Here is a 19,511-nt window from a genome sequence, read left to right on the forward strand (position 1 = left end):
GAAAAGCCCCTGGGCTCTTAAGAAAGACAAAGGAAAACACACGCTAATTTGCAGGCGATAAGGGTTAGAGGATAAAAGCTTTTATTTATCAGATTTCGTCTCTGACAAATTACGGCAAACACTGGAGGAAAAAAATCCCTTTGTGGTCTTCTAGATACTGGTAGGTTCAATAAATACCAATGGAGGCCAAATCAGGATGGTTTTGCAGAATGTGCTAGGCACACCAGTGGTACACAAGCTGATTTTAGCTAGTGCATGGATGACATTTGTTTCAATATTCAAAAGTTGAATGTTTAAAACAAACATTTAAAAAATATATATGTAAGAAAAAATATAACTAGCAAGCATATCATACCTTGATTTCATGGATGTAACTGCCAAGAAAAGTTAAAGCAGCAGAAGCTTCGTGGCAATTCACCACAAAGGCCAGTCAGTCACAGGTACGACGACCAGGGATGCTCACGAGTACCAGAGGGTCAGCTCCGTGATGGGTTCCACCACAGGAATGCAACAGCAGCTGGCACAGAACCAGTGTAAAAGAGGTGTCTGACCATTTAAAAAGTATAAGAAGGCTATGGCAGGTGTGGAATTCTCTTCCCAGTGCTCTGCATGTCAAAATCTTAATAAAGCTCAGTGGAAGGAGAGGAGTAAATATGACTTTGATATCCAAATGCCCTACTGATTGATATACTAATGACAGACTGGAATGCATTGAGAGGCTACTGTCTCTTCATTACTGACTGATCATAGATAGTATCATTCTTCTCAGGAGAAACTTATTTTCAGGAAAATATTTTAATAAATTGCTCACACTGATTATTACTAATAATACTTATTTTTAATTGTTTTATTTTAATTGCATTTATTTTATCTGCCAGTTACATTATGTAAAATGATTTTCCATTTATAGTAGTGGTATATAAAAAGTTTATATATAAAGGTTATATAAACAAGTTGATTGCAACAGTCAATGGTTATAATTAAGAGACTTGGCTTTTAAAAACAAAACAAAACAAAAGCCTCACCAGTATCTATTCTTTTAATTTTTTTCTTTCTTCTGATTTTATAGCTAACCCACAACGAGACAAAGTGACACGTATGTATATAAACCTTAAATTGTATACGATCTATCTGAGCTATGTTACTGCATTATGAGGAATAACATTTAAGAGGATATTTTATGTTTGTTTCACAGGTTACTACTCTGTTGTGTTTCCAGACTGGCCAGTATTTCCACGTAACAGATACACATCTCTTTTCCTCATTGTTACTCCACCAATCCTAATACTGAGTGTTATAATTATCAGTTTGGTCAAGCACAAATACCCTCATTTAGTTCTTCTGAACTAATACAATCCAGGGGGAAAAAAGCCTCATTCATACATGGCTTTAAAAAATAAATAAATAAAAATTGGGTGTATTTCTAATTTGCAGTAAACCCTTACTCAAAGAAGAAATGGTTCAATTTCCTAACATTATAAGATAAACTCATCTTTACTTTCTGCTTTTTATGAAGAAGCATTGTTTTTCAGGCTGCCACAGCTGTGACTTTCAGTGAGTAACCTATCCCCTGTATGCCTTAGCTTCTAAATATGTAAAATCAGTGAGCTAGATTTAGGTGAGTCCTGGCCCTCATCAGTAAAAACATTTCTATATAACCTGTTGCATGCTGCTTCAACTCTAAATATCTGGTTTTCCCTGTTCTCTTGCAAATTTGATGTCTTTCTGGTTTACTACTTCCTCAGACTCATATTGGTATAGTAATTAAGGGAATTAATTTAAAAGGCCTTGCTTTTTTGGATTATGGCTTAATCTTGGAACAACAAAATGTAAAATGAGATTACAAAAAGGGATAAACCTAAATGTTTACTTGTTGCCATTAGAGCACTGAAAAATCTATTTTCCTCAAAACCAAATGCTGGGACATGATTATATTATATTTAAAGACTAACCAATGGCCTCAGACATTGGATTTGATGGATAATTACAGTAGCCACGTGCAAAAATATAAACAATCTTAAGAATTACCCCTAAAACCATGCCTAAACAAAACCTGCCTGGAATAGATTAGGTGCAATGCATATAAACACATATATACCACCTTCTAGTATAAAATTTTTCAAAAAACATGGAGAATACAATAATTTATAAAGAATTGCTGTTTATATAAACACTGTTGTAAAGAACAAAACAAACTCAGAAAAAAGTGATCAGGGTATTACTTCTCATGGATAAGGCAACTAATGCCCTAGTATCTCAAAATCCTTTACAAAAGGAGATAGATAGCTTAATAAATTCTAGCTCAGGGTTTTTTGTTTTTGTATGTTACTTTTTTTTCTTCTTTTTCTTTTCATCTGCTTCCATTTTAAGCTTAACTTCTTCAGCTGTAAGAGCTCCCAGTTTCTTACTCTTTGCTTTCTTAACCTTTTCCTTGATGGCGGCCACATCAATTTTAGTTTCAGTAGAAGCTAAATAAATTAAAAACAATACATGTAATTCTTTAGATTATACCAAATAAAACAAAGAATACATATATAAGACAAAAACTTCAGAGTACTGTTACAATTGAAAGGTCATGTTATAAATATAAAACACTTGCTTAAAGGAAAGTTAGAAATTTCTTCTAACTAGGAGAAAAAAGTACTTTAAAAATACATTAGTGAAAATATACATGAAAATGGCATTACACTTTAACTATTTGAACCAATTACTGGATTCAACTATATTCAAATTACATTTTTTCCCTTAAATTGTTTGAGATAAGATGATTATTTTTATTTATATTCTTTTCCTTATTTTGGAACTTTAGAGTATTCCTTAAAAAACTTAGTTTTCCTAATATTCAATTAATGACTAGTAGTAGTTCATTTAACAAGATTTTGGTAATAAAGACAATAATCTGGGAGTATCTGGAGGTTCTCCTAACAGAACCCAACCCCATGTATTTAACACAAAAAGTGTGAACAAAACAGAGAAAAGCAGTGAAAAAATTGCAACTTTTTCTTATTATTTAAAGAACAATACTCAGGACATCAAAGAACCACAAGATAAAATGTCATCAAACAACCCAGCAACTTGAGAGCAGACTTAAAGCCTCCACTAGCATGGAATAGCTACACTTTAATCAGTAATAAACTGAGATTAAACTAGCTATTGAATACCTTCAGCGTACATAACTGACAGATTGTACAAACTAGAAATTATAATGCTTAAGATATTTTTAACTTTTATATAACCAAGGATCTAAATAGTAGAATACAATACTTTTAAAGCTGGTAACACTGATATAAATTAACAAAATAGTAATGTTACATCTGACTTTGACCAACAGGTCATGTGCAATGCTGCTGGTGACCTCCCTCCCCTCATTGTGCCACTGACCACTTTAGAGAGTTACCTTACAGAAGAGTACATGTGTTACTAGTGGAAAAGAAAATGCGAAAGAGGAGAAGATGGATCAAAATGAGGCTAGGAATGAGAAGAAAAGGCATCAGAGTGTTTTCTCTGAGTGTCTTTTTAAAAGCCCCTGAGTAAGAAAGATTGTCCTGCCATTTTGTTGGTGTCTTTTAGCCCAAGTGATGAGAAATCCACGTTAACCATACAGGAATCAAATTTGAAGCCACAGATCACACAAGTAAAGAAAGTACAACTTCTGATAAGCTCTTTTTAAAGGGCATGATAGCAGAGCTCAGGGATCTTACTGTTTTATTTTTACAGAAGATTCACTGCTCTGGTTTATATCTTTCACAACAGAGTCCTTCCTCAGCACAGAGGTCAGGAAGGGACTGTCAATCTGGGATACTCTTAAATAGGCATTAGCTGCTACTAAATTATAAATTATCTCAGTCACTGCTTTTCCCTAGGATTTGTGATTAATGAAATGCTAAGAGAATTGATGAAACACATGGTTATTTCTTAACACTCAAAGAGCTTCAGACAAATCCACTATGGGTTTACTTTTCCTCCAACAGACTTTTACAGAATACCAAGAGTTGGAAAGCAAGCATTACCTTCCTTAGGTTTCACAACTGGTTTTTCTTTAGGTGGAATAAACGCTTTGTTTCTTTCCTCTTGTCTCCTACTAAGAGCTTCTGCTTGTTTAGCCTACATCATTAATTAAAAAAACTACATTAAAAAACGCTTTTGTAGTTAAATAAGAATTCAAGTATCTATAAACTTTGCAATTAGTGTTGTAAGCTAGACAGTCTTACCTTTATTGCTTCCATTTTCTGTCTCTTCTTTTGACTTGCCTTCAGAAAGTATTCACCAGTAGCCAATTCTTTATCAATCTGTTGAAATCAGTATTTACAATACATCATAAATAATGTAGATGAGAAGTCAATTCCTAAGAAACTCACAATGACCTTGAGGTAAAGACAGTGGGGTCAAAACTATGATTACTCCATAAAGGTAGCAACATAAAAAGAAAGAAATGTCCTCTAAGCTGAGGGGAATATATATGCACAAAAGCATGGAGGTAGGAAAGTAGGTGATGTGTTCATGGAATACACAACAAACTGCTTGAGGTGGGGTGGAAGGTCAATGATTCAGAAAACTGTGAGAGGAAACTGTAAAGACAGTTTTGGGGAAGCATGAAGAAACATGAATGACAGGTAAGGGAGGTGGGATATAATTTAGAAATGACTGAAGAATCCTGAAAAGAGTGAAGAGAGCAAAGTAGCACTTTATAAAAGGTACAGAAGGAGAAGAGATAAAAAGCCTGTTTAAAAAAAAAAAAAAAGGGTGCAGCATACAAAATGAAAAGCAAGAATTGTCAGGATGTGGAGACTAATTAAGTACTAATTAGACCAAGCAATAGCAAATTCATTAAGTAGATAGTCAACATATAATTAATTGGTCTACCTAAGGCAATGTTCTACTAAACTCTAATACTAAGCTCTCTACAATTACTAACTCACTTAATCCTCATTAACAATTCTTTGAGACAGGTATGATCATTATCCCCATTTTATGTACAAAGAAACTGAGGCATGGATGGGTTAAATAAATTATGCCCATAATTACATAGCAAGTAAGTGGCAGAATAAGTCAAATGAGACATTGCTGATTCAAGAAGCTTACAGTCATAGAAAACAAAGATAAAACGACAACTACTAACTACAGTACAGGGCTATACAAAATGTATCGGGTGTTACAGAAGCATGGTTTAGTAGCTGGATCACTCCACTTTCCCCCAACTAACACTTTCTTTCTGGCTTCACTTTCTTTGTTTTCCAAAGTAGACCTCAAGATCCAACACTTCCACTGTTTTTTTTTTTACTATGATGATCATCATTCCTTTTTTACCTTTGACCTTTCATCAAACCTTCCTGGAAAACTACAAACACAGGGCTGTGGGGAAGACAAGATATAGTACACAGAAAGAGATGGGTTTACATGCTGAGCACAAAGAACTCTGTAAAAAGGGAAGACTTTAACATACAGCCAAGGAAGGGAATAATGAAGCAAGACACCTCAGAAGACAGGTGAGGACAGAATTCAAAGAACAGGTAAAGAAAGGATTGATGCAGATGGAAAAAAAAAAATTGTGAGATAAGAGGAAGTTGAAAGAGTTCTTGCCTCGTAGTCTCAAATACTTCTAGTAGATGACATTGCATTTTATTTTACTGGAGTGGGAGGGTGGCTAAAGAATTAAGAGGACACAGAGCTGCCAGAGAATACTGAAGACCTATCTGAGGTTGGAAACGTGAATTTTTAAGGGATATATCCAAAGATATGACTTTCTTCAGCTATGTTTAGTAGCCACGCTATGGGAAAGAAGTCAAGTTTTAGGACTGATCCAAGTTTTAGTTTTGTTGGGCAGGTGTGATAGAAGAAAAGGGAGTATGAAAGAAAACAGTGATGGGCAAGACAGAAAAGGAAATTTTAGAAAGGGAATGATGCCAGAAGACAGTTGACAAAATTAGAGGCATTCATGTCTTAAAAAAAGGATAGATACTAGACTTAAGATTTCAAATCCAGAGCAATCATATAGTACATGGTCACATGAATGATGCTAAAGCAGAGTAGAAAGCATTGTGGACTAAATCATTGAATTTTTTTTAACCATGGAACATTTATAGTGGCTACAGATACACAACTGACACCACCCACCTTGACGGAGTTTACACTCACAGTATGAAGCTTCCACTCCCCACCCCCATACAATTAGTTCAAAATAAGCCTATTTACACTTACCTTCAGTTTCTTGTATCTCTACACACCGAAACGTACGTACACAGAAATTCCACCCAAAATACCCTCAAAGTTTCTGACAAAAATAGATCAAAATGCCTTCCCCCTCATGTAAAGAAATTCAACATTTAATACTGACCTGACTTTCTGGCTGTGGTGGTGGGAATGGTGTATACTCCTTCTTAACAGTTTTCTTCTTTGGTTCCTTGCGTTTATTCACATTTTTGTGCTTGAACTGTGGCAAAAATCTTTCCCAACTCTGTGATCTTAACTCAGAATCTTTCGCCAACTCTCGTTTAATCATTAAGGTCTTCAACCATGGCAATATATGAACAAAGTAAACTTTTAATTTAATTTTTTTTAAAGATTTTTTTTTGATGTGGACCATTTTTAAAGTCTTTATTGAATTTGTTACAATATTGCTTCTGCTTTATGCTTTTTGGTTTTTTGGCCGTGAGGCATGTGAGATCTTAGCTCTCCAACCAGGGATCGAACCTGCACCCCCTGCATTGGAAGGCGAAGTCTTAACCACTGGACTGCCAGGGAAGTCCCAAACATTTTTAATTTTAGAAGTCATATGTTTCTCAACCTAAGACATTATCAACATTGGTCCTATAAATAATAAAATTAAAAGGAACAATTCTTAGTCTCTTCAGTAGGATTAAACCAATTCCGGAAAGAAAAAATATATAATCTCAAACATGCATAATTAACCAAGCATCAGAAAACCATTAGAAATTTAGACAGAATTGTTAAAATAAACTGAGATGAAAATAAGACTAACTCAGTTTTTCAACCATTATTTCATTAAAACCTTTAAAATTCAATCTAACAATAGCAGGGAGAGTTCTTAATTAGTGATGTTTCCTACAAGCAGGTAGCTTTCAGTAGCATCTGAAATATCACAGGGAAAGAAAAAAATAAAGTTTCTCATGATCAACAAAACGAATGTTTTCACACTGCCCCTACTCAATCTGAATTTTATAGACACTGAAACATCAGAGGATGCAAACTAGGCATCAGATGCAAGACGAGCTCTCTTTATCTTTAATGTCCCAATGTAACTCAAAATCGTTTTTTCACCCCAATCTAAGAGTGACTTTTCAACTTAACTTCATTAAATTCAAGGATTGTTTAACAAATATCCATCATAAAACAACTCATTATACCATGGTTACATTTCCAAGAACAATCATGAACTTTATGCATACAGGAATATAACAGATCTCTCTTGAAGAGCCTATAATTTGAGTGTTAAATTCCAAGATAGGTTTTAATGCAATCCGAAATATTCCAGACTTTACTTATAGAAAAAGGCAGAATTCAGGACTTCCCCGGTGGTCCAGTGGTAAAGAATCCACCTTCCAATGCAGGGGACATGGGTTCGATCCCTGGTCAGGGAAGATCCCATATGCCCTGGGGCAACTAAGCCCAGGTGCCTCAATTAGAGAGCCCACGCGCCCTGGAGCTGGCGCGCCACTAGAGAAAACCCGCATGCCACAACTATAGAGAAGCCCGTGCGCTGCAACAAAGGATCCTGCGTGCTACAATGAAAGATCCTGTGTGCCGCAACAAAGACCCAACACAGCCAAAAAAAAAAATCTTTTTAAATAAATTAATTAAAAAAAAGAAAAAGGCAGAATTGTAAAAGATCACATCTTTAAATATAATATGTGGGCTCATAACCTAAGAAAACTAGATTGGTACCATCTACTACAAATCCTATGAAGCTTATTTTATTTGTATTGGAAGTGAATCACTACATTACACTGTCCCCTTCAATAGCTTTCAAACTGTACTCCAAAGAGACCTAAACTTCCAAAGAAGTAACTATAGGGGACTGGGATAGAGTTGAGTGGGCTGAACTCTACCCCAATTTACCCAAAATAGCTCTGCTTTATCTGTTTTGTATATTAGGCTTTCATAAAAGATTTACTTTCAAGAAAGGTTTCTGTAGCTAAAAACAATTTGATAACCACTTTGTAGTAATATATAGTGAACACTCACTTTAATGTTATAAATTGGATGAATATTCTTCATAGTGTCTAGGACTACTTTTCGAACCTGAAATTTGCAAAGAAAAATGAATCAGTCATGTATAAAGATTTTGGTGAACTAGGTAGACGAGGATTAATATAACACAAAATAGCCTATGAACCAGGCAATGGCTACCAAATTGGGTACTGCAGTCCCTTCAACTGTTCTGAGCGGCTTCTAGATCTTTCATAATAGTCAACCTCCCTTGGATACAATGAAGTCTCTCAACTTTACTGATAAAAAGCTATACACAGAATTAACACAACACTCTGGAGCTGTAAAATTTAGGGGGAAGAGGGCTGGATTTAGAGTTAGAAAATACGCACTCAAATAGTGGGACTGCCACTTCATACGGCAAAGGCACTTAATTTTCCTATTCCAGCTTTTTCATTTGTAATATGGAAATAAAACTACCTTAAGGATCTGTCATAAGAATTAAATAATATACTTAGACTCTACAAAACTGTGAAATATTCAAAATATTTAAGTTATTATTGCCCCATGAGAAAAAAGCAGATAACTTATGAGAAAGAGGTCCAATAGAATTAAGGTTAAAGGCCCTGGAAAGCAAGTAAGACCTCGCTGCCAGATACAGACAACAAAAGCCTCAAAAGGAGTTAATAGAAACAGTATCTGCTCCACAGATTTTCTCATAACATCTAACAAGCTAAAGAAGATGTTCATAAAAACATTAACATTCAAAGAAAATATATCTTATTAAAGGAAGTTTTCTGAGCCTGACCTCTACTGGCTGAATACATTACTGCAAAGAACAAGATCTTTTCAATTCTCCAAGTCATTTAAATGCATGTAATTACTTCGTGTTTCTTATGTTTGCTACAGACTGAGACCTTAAATGCCCACTTAAAATTTGAGTGGAGGGAGTAATGATGTGCAGACCTCCTAATTCAGAAATGGATCTCTCTTCAGTTACCAAACGTTGGCCATAATATGTTAGGGTCCAGGAAATTACATGAATTCCCTCAAATTACAAGAATTTACTAATGGAAAATCAAACAAAGCATATTCTAAAAATATATATATAAAACAATATATTATCCAATGAACTACTATATTATTTCATTTATTCTCTATGGAAAATTAACTGAAGAGAACAAATAGTTCTCACCTCTTTTAAGCCACTAAAAGGTCCAATGGCTGAAACCGTGTTCCCCTGTACCATAATGTAACAGTTTGTTAAGAGTTCCAACGCCTATATCAAAAGAGCAATAAGTTGAAGTTCAGTACACTTAAAAACTAACAAAAAAGGAAGACATACTTTTTCACTAATAAAAAGTACCTTCAACGTAGATCCTTTGGGACCAATAAGCCGTTGTCTTCTTTTTACAAATCTTTCTTTATTTCTTACTAAAGAACCTATTTTAATGATGTCACATGCAACATCATCCTGAAGAATTCGTACTGCCTTTCGGGAAAATAAAAAAGAATACCCCATCAATATTCTTGACAAGTACATATCTTCTCCAAGCCAAGAAATTTAAGCACAAAATGATATTTAAGCACAAAAACGAAAACTTTATGGTGCAGGAGGGGACACAGTGTTATATATTGTCTCTAATGTTGATGCAAATAAAGCAAAGTCTCTGTAAGTCTAAATTTACCTGTTCAAATGAAACACTCCTTGCTAACAGCTTTATTAGGTCTCTGGCCCTAATGATGATATATGGATCAAATGTCTTCTTTGTTGTACAGACAGTCATGCTGCCCTCGATCAGGTCCAGGGTTGCATTAACATGCTACAATACAAAGAGAGCAAACAAGCTGTTGTCTGAAAATGATTTCAATTTTACATAATTACAGAGCCGATCCTAACCAAATTAATAATTTCTGTGCCATTAAGCTATCTCAAAATTCATTAACTCTCTCCTTGAAGAAGCTAGAAAGTTAATGTAAATAATGAATACTTGATTACTTTTAGACTTCAAAAAATATAAAAAACTCAGGCAATTGAAAACATTTATAATTGGCTTTAGAATAATTTATACTTATTGGAATAAAGATTATCTCTAGTTTAAAAAATATATATCAATCAAAATGAGGCTACATTTAAAAATTAAGGTAAAAATGTAAAGCTATATAATTTCCCTACCCTGGCTGGATCCAGCTCTAATCTCTAATCTGCTCCCTAGAGTGAGAATGGACTTTCCCTTTCAAACTTTTTTCTAGCTGGTTTGTATTAGCTAAATACAAAGTAAAAACAAATTATCATTGGTTTCAAAATAAAAGCAGTGATTATGATTACTACAGTGATTAAAACTATGCATTAACTTTCAAATGGAAGAATCAGATTGCAACAAAGCAAATAAAAATGCTGTTTTCTAACTTGTGAGCATAATCTGAAGAATATTTCAATATAGTGAATGATGAACAATTAAACCTAAGGTTAGGTGTCTATGAGTTTACAAAAAAAAAACAAAAATTGAGTCTAATCTCCGCTGTAGACAGCTGTAAAACATGCCTACAGTTTGCTAAACCACCCTCATACCTAATGGGCACAAATGACTCTAGAGCAGTGCCACAGCTGAGAAATACATTTTCTACCAATCTAGTGTACACACACACACAGGTAAACCAAAAGCTTCATAAAATGATACTTATCCTTACCACATGTGATACATTGATGTATTTTTTTCTGAAGGCTCATTATATCTACTAAATTGACTTCTTGATTCACTAAGGGGTCTCAATCCAGTTTGAAAAATAAAATCAAATACACTGCTCTAAGGGCACGGCAGAGGAAAGTTGGTCATATCCACATCTTTCATTTACAATGAAAAGTTAAACAATGCCAGGAGTATGCCTCAGCTCAAACTGTACAGGTTCATGGCAACCATTAAAGCAGAGAGTAGACATTCTGAAATTTGGAGTTCACAAGTGAGTTTCAGACCATCTGTGAATCCCCTAAATATTTAAAGGCATGTGAATTTTTCCAAGTAATCTATTATTCACAAAACTAAAAATGACCTGTAAGGATAAAGCTTACCTAGTCTGTTTAAAATATCAAAGGAATCAAATTAACCAGCTATGGTAGCACCTTTAAAAAAAAAAATCCATCAGCACACATTCAGTTACTTAAAAGATATAAGCAAAAACAAAATCTCAAAGAAATACATAAGATATGCATACATGTTCACTCAAGGCTTTCTGTACCAATGGCCAGCACTCTTTCAAGTAAGCCTCTCTATATTTTGGAAACAAAGTTGCAAAACTGCTCTCCTCCAAGAGTCCTCTGGGATTGTCCTCTTTGGAAAAAGCTGGCTCCTTCCAACCATCAGGAACAGTGAGGAGTTCTGATTCATCTACAAAGGGGGAAAAAATCTATACATCAGATTGAACTTCTTTTGGACACTTTTTGAACACTTGTATGCATACATTCACAAGCTTCCCAATACTCTCCATTTCCTTTTCCCCTGCTTTTTATATTATTCAACAGTCCAAGAACATGCCTCTGTCATTATCAACAAAATACTGTATTAAAATTGTATGTTGGGGCTTCCCTGGCGGCGCAGTGGTTGAGAGTCTGCCTGCCAATGCAGAGGACACGGGTTCGAGCCCTGGTCTGGGAGGATCCCACATGCCACGGAGCAACTGGGCCTGTGAGCCACAATTACTGAGCCTGCGCGTCTGGAGCCTGTGCTCCGCAACAAGAGAGGCCACGAAAGTGAGAGGCCCGAGCACCGCGAGGAAGAGTGGCCCCCGCTTGCCACAACTAGAGAAAGCCCTCGCACAGAAACGAAGACCCAACACAGCCATAAATAAATAAATAAATAAATTTAAAAATAAAAAAGAAAATTGGCTACAACCCCGACACAACAGCATTAAAAAAAAAAATTGTATGTATTTCAGTCGTCTCATAAGACAAAGTTCCTTAAGGGCAAGGACTCTTCTCCTTCGATCCACACTTATTGGCATACACCTGGTACATAGTCAATACTCACAAACTTCTACTGCACCACACTATCTTAGAGTTGAAGATCCAAACACCATTTTGTTTACATTACTATTTTAAATATAAGTAACCTTTCAGACTCAATGAAGTGCAGCCTATGTGTATATATATACGTGCATGTGTGTGTACATAAAACTTTCAAAAGCTCGATCCCAGTGTACCCTTTCAGTTAATATTCAGTAGTACAGGGTTTTAGGTTTTGCAAAGAGCTTTCACGTGCCTTATTTCTGTATACTCACAACTACAAAAGGTAGGAAGAACTGGTATTATTATTCCCATTTTATAAAAGATATTCAGTTCAAAAAGTTTAAGTGACTTGTGTAAGGGAATATGAAGCTCAGTCTAGGTCTCCTCTCACTAGAACAAAATGCCTCCTAAGGGCTATAAATTATTTCCCATATCATTTATCAAAACTCCTGGTCCTGGATTTTAAGAATCTCTTAAATCCAACAGCTGTACTTTAATTCAGTACTACTCAAAGATATGATCCATAGGCCTGCACCACCAGCATAAACTGAGCGTTTGTTAGAAATGCAGTTCTTGGGCTCCATGCAGACCTACTAAATGTGAATCTCTGGGAAGAAGCCCAGGAATCTTTCTTAACAGTCTCATGAGAAGATTCCTATGCACACTAAAGTTTAAGAAGAAGGTCTTATAGTTCATGTTATCCACTCCAGTCAGGTAAACTTGCTTTCTGTTTCTTATACTCACATCTACTTTGTTACTTCTGGTTCAAATCACAGAGAATTAGCTAGTTTTATTTATCATTCACTTCTCAATATCCCCCCCCAAAACCCTCAAATTCTACAATAGTGATTACTTAAAATGCATATCTGACCAAGATCCTACCCAATTTAAACACTTCAATGGTTATGCATTAAAAAAAAACAAAGAAAAAAAAAACCCACTGGCTAAGGAGATAAACAGGAGTTTCACAATAGAGGAAGTACAAATAGCCCCAAAACATGTAAAGATGTGTAACCTCATTAGTACTCAGGAAAGTCTGAATTGAAACTACAACCAGATATGATTTCACACTTAACAAAATGACAGAAATTCAAAATTCAGATAACAGCAAGTGTTAGTGCTCATCTACTGATAATGGGAGTGTAAAGCGGCACAACTCCTTTGGGAAGATTTAGCATTATTTGCGCATCCCCTACCCTACAATTCAAGGATTCCAATCCCATGTAAGGTATATAACCAGAGAAACTCTCTAACATATCAACCAGGAAGTATGTAGACAGATATTTATACCACATTGTTTATAATAACAAACAACAGGAACAATCCAAATGTCCAGCAACATTAAAATGAAAATATAGAGATAGCCTCATCCACCAGAGGGCAGACAGCAGAAGCAAGAAGAACTACAATCCTGCAGCCTGTGGAACAAAAACCACATTCACAGAAAGACAGACAAGATGAAAAGGCAGAGGGCTATGTACTGGATGAAGGAACAAGATAAAACCCCAGAAAAACAACTAAATGAAGTGGAGATGGGCAACCTTCCAGAAAAAGAATTCAGAATAATGATAGTGAAGATGATCCAGGACCTTGGAAAAAGAATGGAGGCAAAGATCGAGAAGATGCAAGAAATGTTTAACAAAGACCTAGAAGAATTAAAGAACAAACAAACAGAGATGAACAAAACAATAACTGAAATGAAAACTACACTAGAAGGAATCAATAGTAGAATAACTGAGGCAGAAGAACGGATAAGTGACCTGGAAGACAGAATGGTGGAATTCACTGCTGTGGAACAGAATACAGAAAAAACAATGAAAAGAAATGAAGACAGCCTAAGAGACCTCTGGGACAACATTAAATGCAACAACATTCGCATTATAGGGGTCCCAGAAGGAGAAAAGAGAGAGAAAGGACCAGAGAAAATATATGAAGAGATTATAGTCGAAAACTTCCCTAACATGGGAAGGAAATAACCACCCAAGCCCAGGAAGCGCAGCGAGTCCCACAGAGGATAAACCCAAGGAGAAACACGCCGAGACACACAGTAATCAAATTGGCAAAAATTAAAGACAAAGAAAAATTATTGAAAGCAAGGGAAAAACGACAAATAACATACAAGGGAACTCCCATAAGGTTGGCAGCTGATTTCTCAGCAGAAACTCTACAAGCCAGAAGGGAGTGGCATGATATACTTAAAGTGATGAAAGGGAAGAACCTACAACCAAGATTACTCTACCCGGCAAGGATCTCATTCAGATTCGATAGAGAAATCAAAAGCTTTACAGACAAGTAAAAGCTAAGAGAATTAAGCACCATCAAACCAGCTCTACAACAAATGCTAAAGGAACTTCTCCAAGTGGGAAACACAAAAGAAGAAAAGGACCTACAAAAACGAACCCAAAACAATTAGAAAAATGGTCATAGGAACATACATATAATTATCTTAAATGTGAATGGATTAAATGCTCCAACCAAAAGACAAAGGCTTGCTAAATGGATACAAATACAAGACCCATATATATGCTGTCTACAAGAGACCCACTTCAGACCTGGGGACACATACACACCAAAAGTGAGGGGATGGAAAAAGATATTCCATGCAAATGGAAATCAAAACAAAGCTGGAGGGGCTTCCCTGGTGGCGCAGTGGTTGAGAATCTGCTTGCCAATGCAGGGGACACGGGTTCAAGCCCTGGTCTGGGAAGATCCTACATGCCGCGGAGCGACTAGGCCCGTGAGCCACAAATGCTAAGCCTGAGCGTCTGGAGCCTGACATCCACAACAAGAGAGGCCGCAATAGTGAGAGCCCGGTGCACCGCGATGAGGAGTGGCCCCCACCTGCCGCAACTAGAGAAAGCCCTCGCACAGAAACGAAGACCCAACACAGCCATAAATAAATAAATAAATAAATAAAATTAAAAAAAAAAAAAGCTGGAGTAGCAATACTCATATCAGATAAAATAGACTTTAAAATAAAGAATGTTACAAGAGACAAGGAAGGACACTACATAACGATCAAAGGATCAATCCAAAAAGATATAACAATTATAAATATATATGCACCCAACACAGGAGCACCTCAATACATAAGGCAACTGCTAACAGCTATAAAAGAGGAAATCGACAGTAACACAATAATAGTGGGGGACTTTAATACCTCACTTACACCAATGGACAGATCATCCAAAATGAAAATAAATAAAGAAACAGAAGCTTTAAATGACACAATAGACCAGATAGATTTCATTGATATTTATAGGACATTCCATCCAAAAACAGCAGATTACACTTTCTTCTCAAGTGCACATGGAACATTCTCCAGGATAGATCACATCTTGGGTCACAAACCAAGCCTCAGTAAATTTAAGAAAATTGAAATCATATCAAGCATCTTTTCTGACCACAATGCTATGAGATGAGAAATGAATTATGGGGAAATTTTCATCAGAAAATCTACAAACAACAAATGCTGGAGAGGGTGTGGAGAAAAGGGAACCCTCTTGCACTGTTGGTGGGAATGTAAATTGATACAGTCACTATGGAGAACAATATGGAGGTTCCTTAAAAAACTAAAAATAGAATTACCATATGCTCCAGCAATCCCACTACTGGGCATATACCCAGAGAAAACCATAATTCAAAAAGACGTATGCACCCCAATGTTCACTGCAGCACTATTTACAATAGCCAGGTCATGGAAGCAACCTAAATGCCCATCGAAAGATGAATCGATAAAGAAGTTGTGGTACATATATACAGTGGACTATTACTCAGCCATAAAAAGGAACGAAATTGGGTCATTTGTTGAGACGTGGATGGATCTAGAGACTGTCATACAGAGTAAGTCAGAAAGAGAAAAACAAATATCTTATGTATACGATACATATGTATACGATACATGTATGTGGAACCTAGAAAAATGGTACAGATGAACCGGTTTGCAGGGCAGAAGTTGAGACACAGATGTAGAGAACAAACGTATGGACACCATGTGGGGAAAGCCGTGCAGGGGGGTGGGGATGGTGGTGTGATGAATTGGGCGATTGGGATTGACATGTATACACTGATGTGTATAAAACTGATGACTAATAAGAACCTGCTGTATAAAAAAATAAATAAAATTAAATTAAAAAAAATTTTAAAAACCGAATACTAAACTTACTTTGGGTTATTTGTATGGAAATGTATTAATATAAATGTTTCAGACATTACATGAAGTTCCTAAAAATCTTATATGTTCTGGTATAACGTTGTAAGTCATAATTCTAGTTATAATTTTAAAATGTATATCTCAGAAATAACTAAATTTCCTTGTCAATAGCATTATTATGAACTTTCATCAAATCTTTAACCGTGGTCATTTTTAAGTCTTTTGTCATTTACAGACAGTTCTGGGTGTTCTCTTGATGCTTTTGCAAAAGTGTTCCTATAAAAGGGTTTCATCATCAAGGAATTCATGGAAAAGACTCTGACAAGTACAGGTTTCTGGTAACTGACTATATTGCTGAACTGAAGGAATAAGCATTTTCAGAACTCTAATGGAAAACTGATGAATTCATAAAAGTGCTAACAAAAGGTCAAGATGAAAAAAAATTACATGGGACTGAGTGTACTGATGAGGATGATTATAATTTTTGTGACTTTCTGTTTGAAGAAAGAAAAAGACACTGTCAAACATTGTTTAAATTGTATTGCTTTTGTGGATTTAAAGTGGGTTTATAATTGTAATATTATATTTAGTATAAACATAGAATGTAAAAAAAAAAAAAAGACACATGCACCCCAATGTTCATTGCAGCACTGTTTACAATAGCCAGGTCATGGAAGCAACCAAAATACCCATTGACAGACGAATGGATAAAGAAGATGTGGTACATATATACAGTGGAATATTACTCAGCCATAAAAAGGAACGAAATTGAGTCATTTGTTGAGATGTGGATGTATCTAGAGACTGTCATACAGAGTGAAGTAAGTCAGAAAGAGAAAAACAAATATCGTATATTAAGGCATATATGTGGAACCTAGAAAAATGGTACAGATTAACTGCTTTGCAGAGCAGAAATTGAGACACAGATGTAGAGAACAAACGTATGGACACCAACAGGGGAAAGTGGCTGGGGGGTGGAGGTGGTGGTGTGATAGAAAAAAAGAAAAAAGAAAATATAAATTAGCTTGTATTCATACAAGGGAACATCATACAGTAGGGAAAAGAATAAACTACAGCTACAAGTATTGCCCTGATTGAATAATAACAACAAAGTTTAGCCTAAGAAGCAAGACACAAAAGAATATCTACAATCCTTTCTCATTCATGTAAAATTCAAAAACGGACGAAATTAAAACATTTTGTGCATAGGTGGTAAAGATTATGAAAAAAGAAAACAGAATAATCAACACGATTCAGAATGGTTACTTTAGGGCACGTAGGGGGCTTTGGGGGTATGGTAATGCTCTATTCTACTTAACGGTCTGAGTGCTCCTTTTCACCTGTTGGTTTTATTCTTTAAGCTGCATATATACTCTCCTCTCTGCCATACACTTAATTAAAACAACAACGAATCACGTTTAATATGTCCCTTATGCCTACAGAATGAGAGTTCAAGGTTTTTAACACTTCCAGTAAGTCTGGTTGAGCAGGCCCCGGGCTATTTCTCTGGCCTCTCTTTCTGTCAATCATACAGAAGTTAATGGATAAAACAAGATTGCAAAGCAAGAGAGTAATTAACGCAGTTGAAAGAACAGGAACTGTGTTGGCTAATACTTCAGCAACCTGATGAACAGGAACAATAATAAACGTTCCAAAATTTCTTCACTGGCTGACAAACTAGCGCTGAAGACACGCCTGGTATCTCCTTCTATCACTATGTCTGTCTCAGTCCTTCATTATCACTCTATCACTCGTTCACTCATACGCATAACGACCTCCTACTCCCACCTCATCCCATCCCTCATTCTGCCAGCGATTTCCAGACGCCGCCGCGAGTTTAAGGTCCCGAAGCGCCTTCCTCATCCTTTCACAGAAGACGCATCCAGCAAGACTCCTACGTTGGGGGCTTCCAGCAAAAGCGATTAGTTAGGAACACGCGGCCGGCACCACACAGGCCAGTCGTTCCTGCGAGTCCGGCCAACAACCCCAACCTTCAGCAATTACAGGTACTTAACTTCAAGGCGGCGTTACACGTTCCCAGCCAGCGAAAGGAAAAAACCCCAACTCAAAACCCCCAAACCCCGGTCTTTGGTTTTCAAACAACCTCACCTCGGCTCTCCGACTTCGGCTTCTGGCTACGAAATTCACTTTTCCTAGACGCTGTAGCTGGCCCGCCCTGCTTGGAAGACGCCATCTTCAAACTGCTTCCGGTGCTACCGGAAGTGAACCCTTCCTTAAATCCTACCGGCTAAAATCCCCGCGCTCAAAATGAGTTCCGGAGACCTCAGACGAGATCTGCGCAGTCTCCGTGCGTGCGTAAACTAGAGCCCGCGTATTTGCATAAACTACTACGCTTCTCCCGCGGAGCCAATGGCGAGCTGGAGACTTCTCTTCCCGGACGCACTGCAACTACGGAGTTTCACAGCATGCTGGGAATTGTAGTTTAGCACTGGGGGTGAGTCGGCGACGGTTTTATCTATTGTTTTCTCGTGGCCTCAGGGTCTAACGCGGAACGCATTTAGCCAGAGTGCAACCTGAATCTTATTGATATCACTCGTTCACTCATTCGATAAATATTTATATGATCGACCAATATGTGCTAGGCGTTGGGAGGTGGTACAGATATGAGAATATATGGTCCATGACGGCAAGAAGCGACAGTAATAGCTACCATTTATTGTGAGACTACTTTGTGCCGGGCACTTTATTTGCATTATTTCTAATCCTTAAAACAAAAACAAAGTTGAAACTTCTCTAAGGTTGATTTTTTTTTGGAAAGTAAGCTTTCAAAGTCATTGCTTCTGATGGTTACTTTCTAGGATCGTGGCGTTTCTCTTTGTAAGCCAGAGGTGTAGTAACTAAGCGACCCTTCTGAAGTTTTTCACCTAGCCTAACATTTCCCCAAATGACTAACTCCTGTCTATCCCAACACTGCATATATAGCTGACGTCAAGATGTGAGGTTCATCTCTACTACAAATCTTTATACTTCTCGGAACCTAAAAGTTCTTACACACGATAAAGGTAAGACTTCTTTTGATGAATGGTCTTATTGCTTGCCGTTTTAAAATTTTTCGGCAGCACAAATAGGGAAAGTGTTTGATAGGTTGAATTTCTTGCATTAGTGAAATGGGGAACGTTTATCTGAAAATCACCCTCTTGTATGTTCTATAAAAGATTTTCTTTTATA

The 19,511-nt window shown here is 36.5% G+C and overlaps 2 protein-coding genes across 11 annotated transcripts in view; one reads left to right on the plus strand and one right to left on the minus strand.

Moving 5' to 3' along the window:
* The window catches only part of GLIPR1 (GLI pathogenesis related 1), a 38,805-nt gene extending 37,378 nt beyond the window's left edge, over window positions 1-1,427 (plus strand). For all 7 annotated transcript variants that reach the window (XM_082351736.1, XM_082351739.1, XM_082351737.1 and 4 more), the window contains 2 exons: window positions 1,070-1,096; window positions 1,196-1,427. In XM_082351736.1, coding sequence (XP_082207862.1) covers window positions 1,070-1,096; window positions 1,196-1,350 — 182 coding nt within the window. In that variant the 3' untranslated portion in view covers window positions 1,351-1,427. The remainder of the gene's footprint in view (window positions 1-1,069; window positions 1,097-1,195) is intronic.
* Window positions 1,428-2,144: 717 nt separating this feature from the next.
* On the minus strand, window positions 2,145-18,580 carry KRR1 (KRR1 small subunit processome component homolog). Of its 4 annotated transcripts, XM_082351711.1 has the most exons (10): window positions 18,432-18,580; window positions 11,380-11,552; window positions 9,855-9,989; window positions 9,533-9,658; window positions 9,362-9,445; window positions 8,203-8,259; window positions 6,335-6,505; window positions 4,212-4,289; window positions 4,011-4,104; window positions 2,145-2,468 (listed from the first exon to the last, which is right to left on the minus strand). In XM_082351711.1, exons 1-10 carry the CDS (start codon window positions 18,514-18,516, stop codon window positions 2,326-2,328), a joined length of 1,146 nt encoding a protein of 381 aa, XP_082207837.1. In that variant the 5' UTR covers window positions 18,517-18,580; the 3' UTR covers window positions 2,145-2,325. The 4 variants fall into 4 exon arrangements, with proteins under 4 accessions (XP_082207837.1, XP_082207838.1, XP_082207839.1 ...); XM_082351712.1 differs by lacking the exon at window positions 9,362-9,445; XM_082351713.1 differs by lacking the exon at window positions 6,335-6,505.
* Between the last annotated feature and the right edge of the window lie 931 nt (window positions 18,581-19,511).

Source organism: Balaenoptera borealis (genome assembly GCF_965194805.1).
Source record: "Balaenoptera borealis genome assembly, chromosome: 13".
In the NCBI taxonomy this organism is placed as follows: domain Eukaryota; kingdom Metazoa; phylum Chordata; class Mammalia; order Artiodactyla; family Balaenopteridae; genus Balaenoptera; species Balaenoptera borealis.